Consider the following 22,626-nt stretch of genomic DNA (forward strand, 5'->3'; position numbering starts at 1 on the left):
GATGAGTGTGCTGAATATAATCAATTAGGTTTGTAATTAAAATTACAATTTATTCAACACATTTTCCCCACCTTCTCTTGCTAAGGCTCAGGAAACCATTGGGTGATCAATACAGGCCCTCTGCTATAGGCATCATGCTTGCTCCCTCTCTCTCTCTTTTTGTCTCTCTCTCTCCCTCCCTCTCTCTCAGCATTTCTATTATGGATAATTTATTAAACCTTAAATTTCTTTCCTATTTGTAAGTTTCAGCAAAATTTAGTCAGGTTTCAACACGGAGTGTCAAGGGATAATTAGGACAGTTAGCAGTAATTTATCATTTCTCAGCTGGGTTTTCAAGCTTTTGCTGACTGCCGGTAGAAATCCGTTAGCCAGCTCTACCCAGATCACTATGAAATCTCCTTTATCTTTGTGCAAATTGCTTTTCTATTTTCCTGAAGTGAGCTGCAAGATGAGCCAATCCATTCCTGAAAACCTAGCCACTGGTGTGCCTGTCATCAGCATGAGGCAGAGCCCAGGGCTTCAGATGGATGATTACAGTGGCTAACAGATGATAGGGTGCTACAGGCTGCTCCCTCCCAACCTGCTGTGGATTAGAAATTTAAACCGGGCAGTCCGAATCCCATTAGATCTTCAGAAAATATGCAAAGGAATCCATGAACATGCCAATATACATGTTACAGGGCAAATCCTGCCTAGCAGCCCACCAAAGATGAAAAGCCGGGAGAAGGCAGGGACAACAGTTCTGCACTACTTCTGTGTAAGAAGAGGATGTTATTAAGCCTGAACCAAAAAAGGGAGGACCTCCTGTTTTTGAGAGAGGCTCATTTACTAGATGGTGAAAAATGAATGCTCTGGGTAATTTCATTCTGAACTGATTTATTTCTAAATGGGGGGAAATTGACACTTGGTGAAAAGCGTAAAAAGCACGTTTCTGGGAAGAGCCAGCTAGTCTCAGGTATAATGCAATTATTTGAACACAGGAAATAAGAACACAGAAGGCAGGGTAGAAGGTCACCCAGGAAAGTCATTCCCCACAATGAACACTTTCCTTTCCCCCTTGTGACAGACGCTCAGAAAAGTATAAACTGACCCATATTTCCAGTTTATTTCTGGTGCCTAGCCTAACCTAATCAAAGTTCACTTTTTAGAAATTCAACAGTTATTCTCAATTAGATTGCACAGCAAATTAAATCATAAATTTCTCTATCCTGGCCCTGGTTTGTCACATTCCTAAAATACAACTTTGCTCCCTCTGGCACTTTATTTAAATCTCTGAGGCCAGGCCCCAAGGAAAGTTATAGATTTGATAATTTGCTAATGTGGCCACAGTAATTGTTTGAGCCATATTTATGATTTTATTGGATCTTACAACAATCAATAATAATCCATTGATGTCCCTGACTTGGGTTTTCTCACAGTCGACAAATGGGGCAGTGGATTCATTTTTAATGTACCCAACTCCCTCCCTACGAGAGTCTTGCATATATTAATAAAGGCCAAGAAATGAATGGCATCGGTGAACATATCTTACCCTGAAGAATTAGCTGCAGGATAAGATTTAATGTTAAAAAATAAGGGGAAGAATAGACTAACAGGACCCATTTTGTACAGCACGACCATCATTAAAGTTAATGGAATTACCTTGTGGTCATGCACCAAAGGGAGCCTATTGGAAGTTAAGCTTTTCTAGGGCCATTGATTCTCAAACTTTCACTCAAGGATTCCCATTGGCATGTGATGAGTATTGCAGATATGCAGAAGCACTTAATGCAAACTGCCAGTTAAGCATATTAAGGAGTAACAATAACTGAATATTTTAGAGCAGATGATCTAGTTGAGGATGTTTTCCACTGGAGGTAGCAGGAACTTCAACTTTAGTGGATCAGCTAACCAAAAAGTCTGGAGGTGGTGCAGACTTCAGGACTGGTTAATTCAGCAACCTGGTAATGTCACCCAGGGCCCAACTTCTGTCTCTGCCACTACACGCTTAGTATCTGCTTCACTCTATAGCAGACTGACCCATGAATCCTAACATAGTTGTTGCAACTGTCAGGGTTACTGCTTCCTCATTCATATCCCTACCCACAGACAATGGATACAAGTTCTCCATGAGGCTGGGAACAACCATCCCTAAAGTGAATGGAATCCTTAGGTGGCTTAGGTCAGGGTTAACTAAACTCATAAGTTGGCAGAGAGAAATGGCTTAGGGCAGGGATGAGGAAACCACAGCCTTTGGAACAAATCTGGCCCATGGCCTGTTTTTTTTAATAAAGTTTTATTGGAATACAGCCATATTTATTTGTGCAAATTTATTTACATATTTTCTTTGGCAGCTTTCATGCTGCAAAGGCAAGGGTATTGTGACACCTGGCCCTGAAAGCCTAAAATGCTTACTCTCTGGACATGTACGATAAAGTTTGCTGGCTCCTGAATTACACCAAACAGGGTTCACACCTGTAGCTAGATGTGAATCCAATATTCAGATGGATTAAAACACACCCTGACTTCTTAACTGCTAAATAATGGAGGAATAAAGAAAACAAGCCAGGAAGACAACCACAATGCTCAAGATAGATATGAGACAAAATTATTCAAGTTCTGGAAAACTGGACTTAGAAACTTAAAAGCCAAATTAATTAAGGTGACCCATCACATGTGGCACACATGAAATACCCTCTGCCTTTGGAATATAATCCAAACACTGAACACATTAAAAATTGAATTAAAACCCCTTACCAGGGTGTACAAGGCCTGGCATAACTGCTTTCTTGTTCACTTCTCTCTGCCCCCAAATTCCTGCCCCCCAAGGACTTCAATCATCTCCTAGAACGTCCCAACCTCATCACTTCTGTCTCTTCTGCCCAGAATGCTCTTTCTTCCACAGCTCTCCATCCGTATAGACCCTTACATTTCTCAGGTCTCAGTTTACCTCTCCAGGAGAACTTTGCTGGCCACTCCACCGCCTTTCCTCCATGTTCTTCCTTTCACAGCACCATGGTACTGCCTTTTTAATACTGCTCAAAGCTTGCAATTATTTTATGCATTCATTGGGTGTAGAGGAAGTCGGACAAGCAGGGTGAGGGCTGTTCCTTGGCTGCTTGTTCTTCCATGGCACCCCAGTGCCTGGAAGCACCTAAGTATAGCAGGTGCTCAATAAACCCTTCTTGGGAGAGGGATTCATAGGCACTACAAAATTCCCACAACCTCTCAGTCTTCTTCTACTCTAGCACTTATTTCAGAGACTGCCCTTAAAGATAGGGACTATGCCTCACTCTTCTTTGTCTGCCAGGGCCTGTGACAATACCTGGAACATAGTAGGCACTGGAAGAATAAATTAAAATAACAACAGAATGTTAGATAATAAAACATGAGCAGACAGAATGCTCACTCCTTGGGAGTTAGGAACAGGATACCTTTGGTAGTGAGGAGATGCTCATTGTCAACCACAGATTGGAGCTGTATAAAACTAGAAGTGTTTCCCTCAGTGTGCACTGGGTTTCCAGAGAGAGAGAGGAAGATGACAGACCAATTTAAAGGCTACTGACAGGGATCATTTGCACAACAGGTGATGATTCCACGTGCCTTCCAAGGTCATTTGCCCTTCTGGGATTCTCTGAGTTATCCAGGCTCTGAGTTTCTTCCTCGAGGGTGACTGTCATCTCTGGTCATCTGATGGCAGAGCTGAGCTTGGAATCATATTTACTCCTTCCATGGATGAATCATTTTGTCAAAATTATACTGCTAGAACCTGATTACATCTAGGAATTTATACCATTTACAACCAACAGATGAATTGAAACAAATAAAAGGCCCTGCTGGGTTGTTTATCACAGTCCTGGTATACAAAGCACGGTAAGAAAACATTTTTCAGGTAACAAGTACTGATATATAGACCCTATGGTGGGATATTTGGATGTGAACATTAGGGTAAATGGATTTCACCATGAAATAAAAGAGTATTTGGTGAGTTCACATTGTTCATTCAACAATGTTTATTCTTCTAAACCACTTTGGGCAAGATCAACAACCTAAACAACTTCATGTTGACTTTTCATGTAACATCAGGAACAAGAGAGGCTTATTTAAAAGAATAAGCTACCAGGGAAAGAAAGGGGAGTTTTCGTTACCAGTACCCCAAAGTATCATCTGTATGTAGAATGAGCCCAGAGGGATTCCAGACCATCAGTTTTGTCTTTTCCCCCTGAGGTTTGGGATTGATATGACTCAGGAGGCTTCCAGAGATGTACACCTCAATTTTCCTGATCTTGGTAGATGAATAGCCTCTCTAGAAAGGGAATCCTCTAGGAGACCGCAGGTGTAGTACTGATGCCTCACGGCATGTGAAGATTTCAAAATTATCCTTTCCCAGCACTAACATAATTCATACTGAGGGAGGGGGCAGAAATTCTCACTGTGTTTAGCCCAAGGGCCATTACAGATTCTCACCAACCCAGAATTTTTCACTTGAATGTCATTAGGAAGGTCATTATTCTAATTCTTCCATTTCTGGAGCTCTGCAGGCTGCCATGTCCATTATTCATTAACCTGGTTTCCATTTGACCCAGACTTAGTCATCAAATCCTTACTATTCCAGCTGCTTTTGTATCTTAAGAATTAATTTACTGATGGTTTCAGCATAAAAGGCAAAGAGGAGCCCCTTCAAGGGACTGAATGATTTAGGATGGATATGGCAGCAAGAATCAAGCCTAGGCCACTTTGACCAAGAATCAAAATGTATTTATAGAAATATGTTAAGGGGTGCCTGGTGGCTCAGTTGGTTCAGTGTCCAACTCTTGATTTTGGCTCAGGTTATGATCTCGTAATTTGTGAGTTTGAGCCCCACATTAGGCTCCATGCTGACAGCACAGAGCCTGCTTAGGATCCTCTCTCTCCCTCTCTCATGCTTGTGCATGCACGCTCTCTCTCTCTCTCTCAAAATAATAAATTAAAAAAAAACTTAAAAAAAAAAGAAATATATGAAAACAGCTGTTCCTAAATCTGGGCAACATCAAAATCAACTGTGGGCTTTTCAGAAATCTATATTATGGGCCCCATTATCAGAGAACTGAACATAGGTGTGAGAACCAGTTATTTGCTAAAGATAATAAAGGAATAAGAATGAATTATAATAGTCATTTATGGATGGAAAACCTTTCAGTGGGACCCCTGTGAAATAAAAAGTATAGACAAAGCTGTATATTTCTTTTGAAAATACATTTAAAATATCAGTGATATTACAAACTATAAATAATGTGATGAACAAATGGGTACACATTACCCATCTTAAAAATAAAAGAGATCTATGGAGTTGAAGGCTACTGGGTACCCGTGACACCCCACGGTGCACTCCTTCTTAATGTTTCCACGTAAGGGAATCCCAACCCTCTTTGTGTCCATATCTCTAAGCAATATTACCCATCTGCATTTTTACAGTTAAGATACATAGCCTATAAGTAATCTGCCTCTGTATTTTGTTATTTCTGCTGTTAATAATTCCTGAAATAGAAGTTTGTAATATCATCTGTATCTGATTCAGCTACAATGTCCAGTTTCAACCAAACCACACATTATTTAATGGACATTCACCCCTCAGTCTACATTTAAGGTGTGTGGTGTGGTTTATGACAAATGGCTCATCTACTGAGACTGACATGAACATTTACATTTCATCAAAACTGAATCCTCATCACATGATTAGTCTGAGTTTATTTTGCCTTTTCTCTCATTCCCCCCCCCTTGATTTTTGTTTGTTTGTGTGTTCAAATGTTGGCCAAGCTAATTATTTAGATGCCACAGGTTGAAAACTTTAAACCTACAATGATCTAGTTAAATGGAATTAGAGAATTATACACATTATTTCCCAGGCTAGAAACATACAGAGCAAAATACCAAGAGAGAAATTCCTTCAGTGATTACTTACTGAGCACCTACTATTCCACACTAAAATGACAACAGTGAGTGACAGCCCTTACTGCATCAACAGAGTTAAGAAAGTGACTCTGAATAATGACACCTTACATTTATGTAGCATTTTAGGGTCTACAGAGCACTTTGCTTTTCACAGGATATTTCACTTGACAGTGATTAAATAAAACCCCCAAACTGAACATCAGGTGTAAAAGACAGTCTACTGAGATCTATAAAACATTGACATTAAGAATGTATCTGCCGCATTTCTGTGCTACGTATCCCAAAATAAATTTAACAGCCAAATATCCACTTTGCTTATGTCAGGGCCTCCAATTACTAAAGAAATTTGTTTGGTAGCACTAATGAAAAATTAAACACCTAAAACATATAATTCTGCTATAAACTGGCATACAGTAATAAAACAGCATTTAGTTTAGTTGACCTTTACCTGTATAATAAAGTTAAACAGAGAGAATCCTGTGGGTATTTTTAGGGAGAAACTAATATTATTCTAAGCAGAGAAAAATAATGCAGATTAATTTGTGTTATGGGTGAAAATATATTTACAAAACCTCTCCTTGTGCATCTTCCCCTGTGTTTATTGGGTGCAAGGTGCTTTTAGGAACAGCTGGCTGCATGATATAATGGAGAGGGGCTCTCAGACATGCCTGGGTTTGAATCTTTGCTCTACTACCTGTCAGTTGTGTATGGTGTGATTTGTTACTCTACCTCTATAAACCTCGGTTTCCTCACGTGTAAAATATCACTGCCTACTTCTGAGGGTTATGAGGACTCAGTGAAAATTATAAATCTAGAGCAAACATTTATTCAGATGTATTGCATGCCAAGTACTGTTTTGAAAACACTTACATGCATTAAGCCATTTAGTCTTTGCAACACCTCTAGGAGGAAGGGTATCACTGAGGCCCTCGTGTTATCAATTTATAAATGGATGGTGGGGCTAGGAAAGGTTAACTTTTGCTGGGTCATACACCTGGTAGGTGACAGCTCTGGGACTGAAACCAGGTCATCTGTCTCTCCATCAGTATGTTGGAATGCTGATGCCATTTTCCCTCTATCCTCACTCCATTTCCAGAATCCCTCAACCCATCCACCGAAGTTGCCTGTGACAGTGAAAGGACAGAGAAAATAAAAAACACATAGTAACCAGAAAACACCTGGTTAATTAACGCCTGGTTAAATTCTCTTTCAGTGTTTTTTCATGACACCATGCAAATCAAAATCGATCATTTCAAAATAAATACACACACACACACACACACACGCACAATGATTTGATACCTACTTAGAAGAAGGCTTGAGGCTTAGTAGAAGAGAGGAACTTTCCCATAGGAGACAGGCAGACTCATGGTCCCTTCTCCTGCCGACAGACCCAGGGACCAGAAGTTTTGTCCCCAAGTCCCCAGAAGGGTAACAAACTCATCCCGACCTGAGCAGTGAAATTGTTTTTGGTTTACCAAATTCAGGCAAATGGGATTCATTCTGAGAAAAGAGATATAAATTGTAAGCCAATTCCACAAGAGAAAAGCTACCACATCCTTAAAATATTAATTTTTCAGGCAGTAAATGCAGGCATTAGGCATAAACATAGGCAAGGCACTTTCTGTCATGGCTTTAAGCGAAGGATAAAAGTTCTCTGGCAAATTACAACTCTTGTGAAATTTCTTTCATTATGAAAATAATAAATAACAGTCAAGAAAAATCATTTTTACTCTCAAAATGTCAGTATCTCCATTCGGTGCACACCAAATTTTAGGAATTGATTTGGGTTGAAAGCAAGGAGCTCTGTTGAAAGTCCTCCATATCTTCTCATCACTTCTTTGCTAAGTTGTGCACTGGAATAAGGTGTGCATGGGAATCACCTAGTGTTTGTTAAAATGCAGAGTCCTGGGTCCCATACCAGACCTACTGAATCAGCATAGGGGGCAGGCAGGTTTGTATTTTGTGAAAACCTATTTCAAGTAACTGTGAAGTATACTGTCAGTTTAGAACCATGACTTACCCATTACCATAGGAGTAGAGCAGCGGATAAAAAAATATATCAGGGTAGAGATTTTTCCCCCCAATTATTAAGGCAGATTTCTGAATGTTCAACTGGTCACTTTTGTAATAAATTCAAAGTCAGTATTCAAACAGCACAAGTCCTCTTACCAGAAGAAAGCTTTCTCAAGAGTTTAAGCAAAATGGCAAAAGTCAACAGTGACAATTCAGAGTATAACTGTGAACTCATCAGGGCCGCAATCTCAATGCCAAGTATATTCTCCTAAAGCCCAGTCTTTGCCTATGTTACAAAAGAAACATAAGAAAACTGAGGGTAAGATTAATATTAAGAAACATGAACAAGGTCCCAGGGATAGTGGGCTAGGCTCTCTATTCATGTTGGTTTCTCCTCATCATTACTCAACACAATAGATAGGGTTCCCTCCATTTTAAAACTGAAGATGAAATAAAAATAATTTTTAGAAAATTTTTAAAAAGGGGGGGCACCTGGGTGGCTCAGTTGGTTGAGCGTCTGACTTTGGCTCTGGCCATGATCTCACAGTTCACAAGTTTGAGCCCTATGTCAGGCTCAGTGCTGACAGCTCAGAGCCTGGAGCCTGCTTCAAATTCTGTGTCTCCGTCTCTCTCTGCCCCTCCCCTGCTCATGCTCTGTCTCTGTCTCTCTCTAAAAAATTTTTTTAAAAATTTAAATTTTTTAAAAAAAGAAAGAAAAGTGAAGACGAAGACGTTCAGAGATGCTAAGAGTCCTGCCCAAGTCATACATTAAAATAATAGACCTAATATTCCCATGGAACCTCTGATTGACACCAAAGTGCATTAACTACTGAACTTCATGAAGAGCTACAATATCCTCTATGTTCATGAATTGAAATGATTACCAAATCTCTACATGGAAAATCTCTTCTAGGACCATAGAGACCCTTCAGTGAATGGAACAGTTGTTTTTATCTTTATTTTAATTTTTAAATCACACTTTTTCAAAGAATTCCTTTTCTTGTTCTTTCTTAAGCAATCTGAAAAGTAATTGCTAATATATCAATAGTTATTAAGATACTTCCCACTGCCTTAATATTATAAAATGAACTATCTAAGTAGGGGATTCAATTCCATAACCACAAAAAAGGATAAACAAGCACATTCTATAAATAGTTCTTATGAGATTCCAGATTGCCTGCCTGCCATAAATTTCTCTCTTTAATATACCTAAAACACCCTCCCACCCAAAGATGCACATATTAATTTCTCTAAAAGATAGCTCACATTAAACTTACTATGGAGCATCCCTTTTAAAAGACTGAGCACTGCCTTTAATGATTTGGCTGGTTGAAATTACATTTTGGAATATGGTTTGGCAACCTGATGAGTGGAAATTCTGGTCTTTGTCAGTGATGCCTGAGATATAGGAGATTCTTGACAAAAATCCCAGGAAACTCAGACAGACCCCTGACTACACACTGAAATACAAGTACATATCATCTGCTGCTTCATGTTCATTCACATTAGAAACTTACGAGTAGATTTGCTCTCTCAAGCAAAGACCCATTATCTTCCCCATTCTTTTCCCCATACCACCCAAAAGAGCCATCGTAGACAGTGACAAAATGCAAGTCCTCAAAAAAGCTTACATTCTTGAGGGACTAAGGAAACATAGGTACAGAAACAAAAATAACCACACAAATCAAAAAAACAGTGAAGAATGCCTTGAAGGAAATCAAATAAGGCAACAAGATAGGGAATAAAGGCTTTATTGAGCAGAGCCACTTCAGATGGGTGATGGGGGGTCAGAAAAGACTAACAATACAGCAACATATGGCTGTACCTGTATATACATGTATATGTATATACAGTGATATGTATATAAATGTATATGTATATACAGTGATATGTATATACATGTATATGTATATTGCAATACATGCCTAAAACCAGAAAAAAAGAGGTTGTTTCTCAAGACTGCAGGACATTCAAATCATTGCAATGATCACTGGGTAAATAGCAGCACTCTACTACTTTTAAATTCAAAAGGAGACTGAATAATCAACTGAAATGTAAGAGGTCACTTTTTACTTCCATATTTCCCCTTCCTGCTATGAATCACTTACTGAGTAAGCAAGTCCACCCTTGTTCTTTGCAAAGCAGAATTTAAAGCCCCTGAAACAAACAAACAAAAAGCCCTAAAGTGGCACCACGTTCAAGTATCTAGCTCAGTGGTACACCTTCACTAACAATAACAACAGTTGCTTCAGGGGAAGAGATCATTACTGGGCTTATTGTTATTACCACCCGGCATGAGACACAAATGGTTTCGAACCCAGACATTGGGCAGAATACCAAGAGTCAGACACACAGGCAAAGACGAAGCCAACAGTCACTGCGCTTTCCGCGGCAGGCTGTCAAATGCTACCCTGAAATGCACAACTGTGTGAATTTCAAAACATGAAATGCTCAGTCTTGAACTGCAGTTTTCAGAACCAGACAGCTGAATATTGAAGGTGCTGCCTTGCTCCCTGGAGGGGCTGGCTTTTATATGGCTGGTTTCCACACGGCAGGGGTATGCGGCCATTACCAGTTATTTTATCAGCATAAAATAACAAGACTGAGAAACAGCCACACTCTGAAAAGACTCATATTATGGGCTGGTTCACAATGAAGATTCCCAAGCCCAAACCACAAAGATTCTAAATCAATTGATTTAGCATAAGAACTAAGAGTCCACTTCTTTTTGGTTTAACTAACACCAAAATTAATTTTTATGCAGGTAGTATAAGGATTGCACTTGGAAAAACATAGATTGGACAACATCACATATGCAAAGTTGGCCTAAAAGGACAGTTTTCACAACTTGGCATACACACACTCACACACACATATGTGTCATACACATAGGTTTTCATATGCATGTGCATGGTTGTTCTCTTTTAGCCATTTTATCATCTACAAAGGATTTAAGATGCAGCCCCCCCCAAACTCACAGAATTGGGGGAATTCTGTGATTAGGCTGGAAATAGCTGAAAGATGTCCAAAGCAATACAATCTACTGATTAAAAAATATAGAATTGTTAAAAAATATTAACTTATACTAAGTAACAATGGTGATGGTGATAATAATCACATTCAATAATTCATATATAAGTCCTATAGGCCAAGAATTACTCCATCATCCTCACCAATGAGGCTGACAAAACCGTGAACATTTTTGGTTGGATAACTGGGGACACCAAAAAAGTAGTCACTGTTAGAATCAGAGAGTCCTTAGCCAGGGTGTGCAGTTCTGCTAGACTTGGTGTTTGGTGACTTTTTTTTTTTTTTTTTACTGTGTTTTATTACTATTCTTAATTGAGATACAATTCAAATACCATAACATTTTCCATGTTAAAATATACATTTCAGTAGGTTTTAGAATATTCATAATGCAGCATGAACATCAGCACTATCTAATTCCACAACATTTTCATCACCCTAAAAAAGAAACCCTTACCCCTTAGCTGTCATTCCCCATGCCCTCCTTTCATCAGCTGCTGGAAATCACTTATCTACTTATTGTCTCTATTCAACGCCTGCTTATATAGAACATAATTTTAATCCTTCATTCAGAACCAAAATGAAATTGTGAGATTATATTACCTATATATACATATAAGCTTTAAATGTGTTTAATATGTACCTATTATCAATCTGTGCATTTCATTTGATCTAGTTTGTACATGCTCCCCTGTTATTAGCTGTGTTCCTACAGACATACTTCCATATTTGAACGAATTCCATCAGATAGTGCGTTCAGTACCTAAATCTGGTGTTGTCAGGATTGACAATTACATACTGAGTTTTTAAAAAAAAAACTAGCAACCAGATTTAAACTTTGTGCTTTGTAATTCATGAAACAATTTCAGGGGACGCCTGGGTGGCTCAGTTGGTTAAGCTTCTGACTTTTGATTTTGGTTCATGTCATTATCTCACAGTTTGTGAGACCAAGCCCTGTATCAGGCTCTGCACTGAGCATGGAAATTGTTTAAGATTCTCTCTCTCCCTCTCCCTCTGCCCCTCCCCTGCTCATGCTCTCTCTCTTAAAAAGAAAGAAAAGAAAAGAAAAGAGAAAAGAAAAGAAAAAAGAAAAGAAGGAAGGATGAATGAATTTCAAAAAGAAGCTACTCATTATACTCTTTTTGGTGTCTACATATTTAGAAGCCTGGCATGGGGGGTGGACAGTGGGGTGGAAGAAAGAGGCGAGTCCCCTCTGTCCCTGTTACATCATGTGTTTGGAGCAATCAGGAGGACAGCTCCTTTTTATCGTAAGGAATTTGGTGGCAATCCCTATAGAACATTTGCTCCTTAGGAGGACTTCCCAAAGTACTTTTAAAAGTCCCACAGTAGCTATGTTAAACAGTAAAGCCATATGCGAACTAATACCAAAAAGAGACTGTGTTTTTTTGGTACTGTTTTGTGCCAAGCATTACCTTGTCTGTTCATAGCCAGTCTCGCAGTGATAAAACCTTATTTTGCAAAGTATAACATTAGCACCCCAGTTCAACTTCCCTCTGATTTCTAGCACTGAAAAAAATAGCCATTTCTGTGATTTGGGCATAGGACCTAACTGCAGAGGAATTTGCATTTGTATGAAGGGGGCTGAAACGCAGCCTCAGCATCAGCCAAAGTTTTATTCTTTTATTTTACTTTACTAGGAAAGTAGAGAGTATCCTAATAAATCCTCCTTTCCTCTTTTAGCACACTTAAAAACCCATCTTCGAGCTCCACTGACTCCATTAGGTTAGAACTTTAGTATTAAGTACAAAGGGAGGAAAAGTATAGGTGTGTGGGTGGAGAGAAGGAGAGAAGGAGAAAAGAGTCAGCACGTGGAGAACAACTCGCTTAGCCTGTCGCTCAAGAATGAGGAGGCTGTGTGAAGAACCAGAAGGCCTGTCAAAGATATCTCAGCTTCAAATGGGACCCACCAGTCCACACAGGGCTCACATGCTGTTTCTGAGATACTACCTCACTTGAATCCTTTTGACTTCAGTTTCTGTTTTAGGACTTCTTGATTTAGCTTCTGTTTTAGCATTTACACAAGAATAATTTTACTACAAAAGGTAAATGTCTTGTAAACTAATGGGAAACATATTGCTTGGCATAGTTTATAATGTCAGGATTTATGGCTCTAACACTGAGGGTCTCTCTGACCTCAAAGATAACATAATGAACCAGCAATGTGCTGCAAATGGCTCAGTGTGATTTTTATTAGTTCTCATAATTGCCCCTTATTAATTTGTATGCACGTAATAAGCACTCACCTTCACAGTCTGCCCGGCTTCAGGGCCATCCTAGAAGTAGGAGAAAAAAAATAGATAAATAACAGAGGTGATAACAGATAGATGGTATCTCCTGCTTATTCAGAAATACCTCCCGTTAATAATTTAGATCCAATTTCATTGTGTGTTAATTTATAGTATTCTCATGGGAACCATTCACTTCAAATGTGTGGGACCAGACAGTTCTCCATTTCCGCCTGAGAGTAAGTGAGAAGTTATGTATAAAAATGGTATAAATTATCCAGGGAGCCAACCCTCTTGCTACTTTTCATGCTCTTTGCTCTTGGCTATGGCTTTAATTGCATTAAAGGAAGGTTGGAAATGTTTGAGGAGGTAAATTATTGCACCTTTTGATTATCTTCAAATCAGAGGTAGTTTAATTAATGTCTGGTTACTATAAGTCTCTACTCAAAAAAAAAATTGCTGTAAACATAATCCATTAAGTAGGAATATGGGCTGTCTTATATGGGAAGACCACCCAACAGTGGGCTCTCTCTGGCTGTCCTGACCTTAGGGGGAAAAAGTAGGAGCATTCACTGTAGTTGGGCCCTTTTCCCATTCCTGGTTCCTTCTCTCAGATTTTCAAAACCAACAAAACCATTTGTTTAGCTGAAAATGAGCTGATTTGCCCAGACATCAGTCACAAAACAAAGCAAAAGCAAGTGCTCAGTTGGTTTGAGATACTAGAACAGGCAATGTCTATGACGGAAAATTGTAGAATTGAATTAGAACTTTGCAACTTTTAGCAAGTCTTTCTATCTCTGTGGCCCAGACGAATGGGTAAGAATGTTTGTCCCGCTGTGGCCAGAATTGTGTATAAATGGCTTTCAAACTTGAAGTCAGAGTCCGTTAGTGGGTCATGAAGTCAGCTTAATGGGTTATGATCAGCACTAAAACCAAATCAGATAATACAACAAAAACTATTAGAGTACACAGGATGGGTAAATGTTGTTTTGTAAAACTTGGGTTTCCTTTATCTACGTATATATCCATGAGGTGCGAGGTTCACTTGACTGTGGAATAAATAAACACCATACTCTAGTTTAAAGTTTGAAAAGTTTTGTAGACACTGCATATACAAAAGTACTCCAAGTGCTATGCACAAGTCAGTTCCTTTGTTTATGGAATTCACTTTTGAGTAAAGCACATTAGATAACTACTAGCACTGGCCATTTTCAGTGAAGGTGAATTTTTTTCTAGTATTTCCTTTAACACTGACAGTTGCCTTCAGCCACTCTCTGGAAACATGACTTGTAGCGTAAGCTTGATAAACCCACCCTGAGCTTAATTGCTTGCACAAAAGTGACTCAAACACACATACAGACACACACATACACACATACACCATATTTTAGAGGGAAGTTTACTCTCAACACAGACATGACAGCAAAAACTTTGTAAAGAAGCATTTAGGAGCATTTTTAGTCAAAGCCTTTCATAACTTGAAAATAGTGGTCTTCTCTATCTGTTTCTTTGAAAGTCTATGGCTGGAAGGCAAAGAGGGTAGTCGAAGGATGGTAAATATTCTGTGTAACTAAAGCATTGAGGGCAAGGTCTCACATTACAGAACCAGCCAATTCTTTCCAAAGGGTTACTGCAGAGTCATCCAATGTCAAGGCCACTAAGGACTTTAATTATGTATTGATACCCCTAGCTCTTCCCATGGGGGATCTGAAAGGGCATAGGACACGTTCTATTGATTTGCTCAATTCCCATAGCTGATGACTCACCATAGACTTCCTTCTACACTTGGCTCAGCCTGTGCCTAAAGATCTCCAGTGACTGGGGTATGTCATCTCTTTCCTGGGAAGCAGGCCACACAGAATACTTGATACAGCATCATACCAATCCATAATCAATCGCTGCAGATTGAGTTAAAGAGAAAAAGGAGCCCTCTGAGGGCAAGGTCCCAACCAACTTGCATCTCTCTACTACACTGACGTAGAGGAGGGCTAAGTCCATGCACTGCTCAAAATATAATTGCCCTGGAATGAACATGAGCTGTCCAGCCCCAGTTCCAGTAGAAGATCTGAAATGCCTGAATGCCCATTAAATCACTTGTCTGCTACTCTCATTTGTTTTGTAAACAATGCTGCAGACAGTGCCTCAGCTGATATTCTACAGTCCACCTTGGGACAATGGATACTAGGGTGGTCCTGGATTACATCTTTTTCTGCTATTATTTAAGACATGAACAATGACGGCTGCCTTACCAGTGAGACGGCAGCTTAAAAGAGAGAGAGCTCAATGCTAGGATTTGAAAAGGAAGAAAAACAATTTCTGAGCTACTTAGACACTCACCTGGATGGAAAATGTGAGAGAAGTCCCCTGGAAATGCTTCTCCACCACCATCCCGACTCTCTGGGTTGCCTGGAACAAATCTGCCAGTTCATCTGGACGCAGGTCTCGGAAGCGCTCCACTGGCCGAAGGGGACACACGAGGACATCTGCAGTGAGTTCTGTTAAGGCACACTTTGCTTGCTTTGAGTAGGATTTTTACCAACAAGTTTATACCCACAGTATTGAATCCCCTTGGCCCAGGGCCTGAACTCTCAAAGACTAAGGAATAAAAGAACAAATATTTACCAACGACCAAACTCCAAGAAGTTCAAAAAGGAGCTTACAAACATGGTTAATTATACTTTGAAAGAGAAGCAGTGGTGTGCTAAAGAAATTCTTTTAAGAGAAAAGGGCATTAATGTTCAGAGAGACTCAAGTGCTGGCTGAAATAATTATGCCAAGAGGCAAAATCTATTCTGGACCATTATCTCCTGACCCCAATTCGAAAGCTCCATCTTCTCAAACAGCCAAAGGCACTGGGTTGGAAAAACAAGCAGAATATCCAGTCAGTTTCTCTATGGAGAGTATCACAATTAAAATTTTAATTTCAATATCTCTTGAGAGAAATGTGTAATGAAAACACAATAGTAGTTGTTTTATTTGTGTTTAAAAGGAGAGCAGACATTCTGAAAACGTACAGTGAACTTCATTTATAATAAGAGATGTGCCATGTGGTTAAGCATTTTATGACAAGTGTTCCTCCAATCGATTGTTAAGAATTCTAGAAGCCAGTTGAAGAACATTTAAGAAAAGGGATTTTTTACTCCTACAAACAAAACCATCTCAGTGCATTCTAGAAGTGAGACAAGTCAACATATTTATGCTATTGGCCTGAACAAATAAGAGCTAGGGAAAAAGAGTCTAAGTTTGATCATTTGCTGGTGACAAATTAACATTCAATGTTACATCATCAATAACATTTCACTTGTCTTTGTATTTGAATTCCTCATACACATGCGGCTACACGTGCAATCATGCATGCATACATATATGCGCACATTGAAATACATTAAATTTTATTTAGTTTTCAGGTACCAGCAGATGAAAAAAGTTCTCAGATATTCTTTTTGGTTTCTTTCTTTCTTTTTTTCCTTTTTCTTGTTGTTTTAAAACAGTGTGCTTTGCCTGAAGCTAGGCACCTATGGGGCATAATAAAATCTCAATTCTACAATTGCTAGTCACACCAGAATTGCAAGCATTTTAGCCTACCACACTGGTAGGATTCAGAGCCCAAAGGGAAGGAAATGCACTGAACTCAGCTGGGTGGGCGTAATTTCCATAAGAGAAGGGTGGGATGGGGGGGGAGCTGGTAGGGAAAGGGAAAGCTGAAAGGGAAACTGATTAATTTTGCTCATAATCAGGAAATTCATGTCAATGGTAAACTAGGAAAAGGAGCAGTGGTTTAATCTGAGTTCATTTTTCAAGAGAGGGGAAGGGAAGGCTTCACCCACAGGGCAGCAGATACTTAAAAAGATAATTATCCTTCTTTGGCAAGGCTGCTTTATTATCATGGGTCAATGAACCATTTAGAAATGAAGAATTTCCTTTCATTTCCTTTTAGCAGATTGCCAGCCTCCACTCCCACTGAGTTGCCTTTTCTTTGTTAAAAGACACCTTTCCCCATCTTCCTCCTCTCTCCACCTGCTCTTAGGCCCTGACTTCACCAAACCACAGCAAGATGACAACTTAGCAAGCTTCCAACAATACCCATAATTGCTGTGGTGAGCTATGTCTAAACACAGCAACCAGGTGGGGAAGGAAGGACATTTTCTTTAAATGACTGCTTACTATAAAACTTGGTGGAATGAATCTTAAATTCTTTGTATCTAATGTAACTTTAGTAATATCAACGACATCTGAAAGGTTTTGTTTTGTTTTGTTTCCAACACCCTAAAAATATTTTATTATCTGTTCATTTTCCTTGTCTGGTACTAAGGATTGGCTTGACCCAATGTTTAATGAATCAAAACATTTATGGAACTGAATCAAAATGACTGAATCTGTCAGCTGTTTTATCCTGTGTACACTTAACCACAGGGTCATATATCACATACATTTATTACTTTAATTGAATGTTAATAATACTAATAACAACATGTCACGAAACAGTTAGACAGGCTAAACATGTTCTCAATTAGATGGATATTTTTTCAACAGCCCATTTAGGCCACATTGCCCTGACATATATATTCCTTTCAATCTAACCCTCTATTAAGAAAACATCTGCGTATACCAAACGATCTTCCCGTGTGAATGTTAAGATGAAATAGGATTAACTTTTAAGGGTGCTTACTTGGTTTGGGCAGGTGTTCATGTGGATAATCATTGTCTTTGCTCTGTTGGGACCCAGAGGATAGACAGACAGGTATCTCAACCTGTCAGTGGACACACAGGTAGGCTCCACAAGACTTGACAGAGAGACAGATGGGTCTGGAGTTACCCAGGGTATGGATCCGGGGGTCCTGGGTACTGTGTGAGTCACCGAGCTAACCAACAGCAGATTCACTAGTCTCCCCTGGCCATTCTAGGTACTAAATGGCATCAGGAAGTCAGGATCAACCACTATCCCTCAGTTCCTTTGAAACAAGAGAAAAGATGCCCTCACCTCATATAGGTAGTAGGTACCGACTGCTACCTACCTACTTCCAGAAGCTCCTTTTCCACTCCTCCCGTACACACTATACATCTATCACATTTGCCTTCTTTCTGTTCATCTAACACACTGAACTCATTCCCAGATTTTGAGGCTTTTGTCCTAGCTGTTTGTTCTCCCTAGAATTCAATCCCATGTTCTTCGCATGGCTGCTTCTTTCTTACCTTCTGATTCTATTCCAATACTGCTCCCTCAAAGGAGCATTCCAGAACCATCAGTTTAAACTGCTACCCAGTTTTGTCCTCTTCTATCACCCTCTTTTCACCTTGCCATAGCCCTTGCCACCAGCTGGTAGTTTTCTTGGCTGGCTACTACCTTCCTGAATGAGAAGGTAATCTCCACAAAAGCAGAGGCTGTCTTGTTTACTGTTGTCTCATCCTGACTAGAACACCAGACTTAATAAGTACTGCTGCAATGAGTGAATACATTATGATCCAGACCCTCTGATCAGCTACCTCTGAGTACTAAGACCCTGGCAAAATGGAGACAACATCCATTCATTTTCAACCATCTCTACAAGATTGGGATAGTCCGCAAGATTTTTTTTTTAATTCAAGGAGGTTTATTATTAATATTTAGCATAATTAGAGCTAATGTTGGGTGTGCGTTGGAAAAATGTAAACTCATTTCTAATGTAAGTTAATTTTCACAAGTGCACAGGAAATATAATGATTTCCTTATATAATGACGAGGGGAAATTAAGAAAACCTTTTAATATAATTATAAAAAACTATAAAGAAGGGGTTTCTAGATTATTCAGACTCTATACCGATAAAAAGCTGCTTTCTATTTGGACTAGAAAGTGTAATTCATTTGTCCATTCAGTGAACAGTGAGCACCAGTTAAGTGGTTGGACACTGTACTAGACTCTGGGATGAGCAAAAGACAACAGGAAGTTTCTCTAGTTCTTCCTGTCCAGGAGATGGGCACCAAAACAGATAACTGCAGTACTATAGGAGGTACAGATATAGGATAAGAGGATGCAGAAGCAGAGCAAAGCACCCAATGCAGCAGAACCTGGGACACCTTAATCAGGCAAAGGTTCCACGATAACCTTGGGGGTCTCCAAGTATGGTCAAATATCCCGTGGCTAGCTGAGAATACAAGCAGGTTCATAAAGGATTTAAAGCAGGTCAGTAAACCTTTTCTGCAAAGGGCCAGATGGAAAAATTGTAAGCTTGGTGGGCTATATGTCTAAGCAGCTATAGACAATACAAACAATGGTAAGTGTGGCTATATTCCAGTAAACCTTTATTTACAAAAAGAAGAGACAACCCAGACTTGGCCCATGGACTTAATAATGTCAACCCTTGGCTTAGAGGAATCACATGAGAAAAAGGTAACTAAAGGAAGTTAGAACTATTTGGGGGCCCATTCTTTTCCAAAGTTGAAGACTATAGTGTTATTTAAATAGTATATTAGACAAATATCATTATGGTATCTTAAAAATTTTCACTTTCTAAGCAAAATACCTGGGCAGAATTGAGATATTTCCTCACCCTGTGTGTAGCACTTCTGATGCTTTTAAAGACCAACCACAAGGAGAAACTGTGTTGCAGTGATAACATCATATAGATAAATCACAAGTATTACTCCCCAGTCCAACTAAAGGAGTTTCTGCCATCTTTCATTGGAAAAACGAAGTATATGATCTACAAACATATGAGAGTACAGAAACAGTATGTTATTCACAAATTCATCAGACAATAAAAGTACTTTCTCAAAATAAGTGCATACGCTTTGGAAGAAAACACCACATTGCTTAAAGATGGTGTTATCATGTGCTACATGCTTCTTATAGACAAACAGCTCAGGGAAAGCAAATTAACTTTGAAGAACCGCTCTTATAACTCTACTGCAACTGTTTATATGCCAGTAGTTTTAAGGTAATACCACAAATGCAGTATAAGTTAATTTAGAGATTCTTAGGCATTGTTAATGGGCAAACCCCATATTATATATAGGCAATAAGAACACACTTTCTTTTGAGTCCTCTTTGCTTGGGATTAGTGCCTCTGAAGAGACTTTTTAGCCAACATGTATGATAACCCTCAAAGAAGTTAATCTGCATAATTGAATTTAATATATGTTTATCCAGGATTCATCATGGGTGAAAACCTATGAAAGAGAGTTATCAAATGGAATCTGGTCTCTCTTTTATAATCCAAAATAGAGAAGTCCATTTAGTAGTAACATTTTCTTTTAAAGAATAGACGGTAATAATTAGAGTTTAGTTTCTGTGGTACACAAAGAGATTCCTCATAACAGAGGGAAATCAAAGAAGACTTCCTAATGCACACGAGATTTAAAGTCAGTTTTACAAATGGGGGAGTAATTCAACCAGTGGGCCAGAGTGCAGCCCATGTGTCCATCCATCCTTCCACTAGAGCCTCCTCTCAGTCCAGAGTCTGTGCTAGCATTTAGGGCACCAAGAAGAGTACAATAGAGTAAATGACTTCGAAGCATTCACACTAACGTCCCAAACTGTCATGCAATATAAACAGATCATCACAACACAGAGAGATGAGGACTATTGATAGAAATCAGTACAGAATGTTGTGGGAGCACAGAGGAGGCAGAATCTAACTGTGCCTAGGGGTGTGAGATAAACTTTTCAGTATGGTCTTGCATTTCAATTTTCTAAAATCAGAAACTATTTCTGCAAATTTGGACCAAGATCTGTCCTTGAAAATGGCCTAGCAACTTATGGTTAGCTTTAAAGAAAATTGTCAGACATGCCTTCTTTGGCCACAATCACTGTTTCATTTATAAATGTACTCTCCTTTACTTAATCTTTCCAACAAATCCATAAACTACTATTATAATTCCTATTTTTCATATGAGGAAATTACAGCTTATAGAAAATAAAAAACTTGCACAAGACAGCATACCCAATATGAAACTAAAACTAGAATTCTCCTGAAGCTTGATTCCAAAATCCATGTTATTAACCATAGCGCTGTGATGCTAAAACGTTTTGTACTTTTATGACTTCGTCTCTGCTTACCCTCCCATTAAAGTATGTCCTGCATCTCAGAGTCTCTCTGCTTGTGGAAGAGACATGGGTGCGATGAAACACAAAGACACTGTGCAAAACTACTAACAGCCTGACAAACACTTAGCTTCAAATGAAGAAAGCAGAGGAGATCAGGAATCCCATCATGGGAGGAAACCTCAGGAAAAGGGAAGTAGTAAGTATGCCCTCACCCTAACAGAGAACTGTGAGTACTGACATCAAGAATGAGAGAACCACCTCACCTTGTACGGGGGGTTCAACTGGAAGAAGAATGGAAGGATGTGGAGCCTGCATTTGGCTCCTTCTGCTCTATCATTCATTCATTCATTCATTCATTCATTCTAATTGAAGTACAGTTGATGCACATTATATTAGTTTCAGATGTACAACATAGTGATTCCACAAGTTTATACTTATGATATGTTCACCACAAATGTAGCTACTATCTGGCCCTTTTATATTTTTGAGGTAGGCTTGCTTCAAGGCACCTTTGGCTCCCCTGAGTTGACAGATTCTGGAGGAAGCTTAGCTACAACTATCAATATCAATGGGTCAGGCTGACAGACACATTGAAAAATCCCATGGCCTGTTGGACAGTCTAGTAATCCAGAGTCAATGACTCACCATTATTTATATGACCAAGGACCACCAGCAAGTTGGTAGCTTAATGCCTTTTCTTTCCCTCTTCAGCTCACCACTAGTCTGTAAGGGACTGTCTCTATCCTTTGGATGTAAACATTCAGGGTGTTTTTGCCACACTGAAGTGATAACACAACATGCCAGACCCTGTGCTGGACTCTTAGTGACACACAGCTAACCCAGAATACATACAATGAAAAAAAGAAATCAAATGGACTTTTTGCAGTAGTCAAGCACTTAAGTTGATGTGGGAGACTGTATACAAATGTTGCCACAAAAGTCCCTCCCATCCCACCACCCCCTTGAAAAGTGACTTTGCTTCTCTTCTCATCAAAAATTGGTGTCTGTTTCCTCTCCCCTCAAATTGCGGCTGGACTTGTGACTTGCATTGATCAGTTAAATGTGATAGAAGTTTCACTGTGTGACTTTCCAGGGTCAGGCCTTAACAGACATTACAACTTCTGTTTTTTGTCCTCTTTGAATGCTGAGACCCAGATGACATGAAAAGTCCAGCTAGCCTACTGGGGAGCAAAAACCACATGGAGGAGAACTAAGGTACCTTATGATACTCCGCACCAATTGTTAGAACCTTCCAGACATAGGAGACCTACTGACTGACTTCCAACTTCCAGCTATCTACTGCTGTATTATGACAACAAACACAAAAACAGTGGCTTAAAATAACACCATTTTGTTTTCTTATCCTAATTCTGTGGGTGGTTGTTGCTGCTGGGCTCACTCAT

The 22,626-nt window shown here is 39.3% G+C and overlaps 1 protein-coding gene across 4 annotated transcripts in view; it reads right to left on the reverse strand.

Moving 5' to 3' along the window:
- The window catches only part of FHIT (fragile histidine triad diadenosine triphosphatase), a 1,435,036-nt gene that overhangs the window by 251,245 nt on the left and 1,161,165 nt on the right, over positions 1 to 22,626 (reverse strand). For all 4 annotated transcript variants that reach the window (XM_030307140.1, XM_030307139.2, XM_030307141.1 and 1 more), the window contains 2 exons: positions 15,537 to 15,682; positions 13,218 to 13,247 (listed from right to left, as the gene is read on the reverse strand). In XM_030307140.1, the coding sequence (XP_030163000.1) occupies positions 13,218 to 13,247; positions 15,537 to 15,682 (176 nt within the window). The remainder of the gene's footprint in view (positions 1 to 13,217; positions 13,248 to 15,536; positions 15,683 to 22,626) is intronic.

The sequence above is a fragment of the Lynx canadensis genome, chromosome A2 (assembly GCF_007474595.2).
Source record: "Lynx canadensis isolate LIC74 chromosome A2, mLynCan4.pri.v2, whole genome shotgun sequence".
Lineage (NCBI taxonomy): Eukaryota > Metazoa > Chordata > Mammalia > Carnivora > Felidae > Lynx > Lynx canadensis.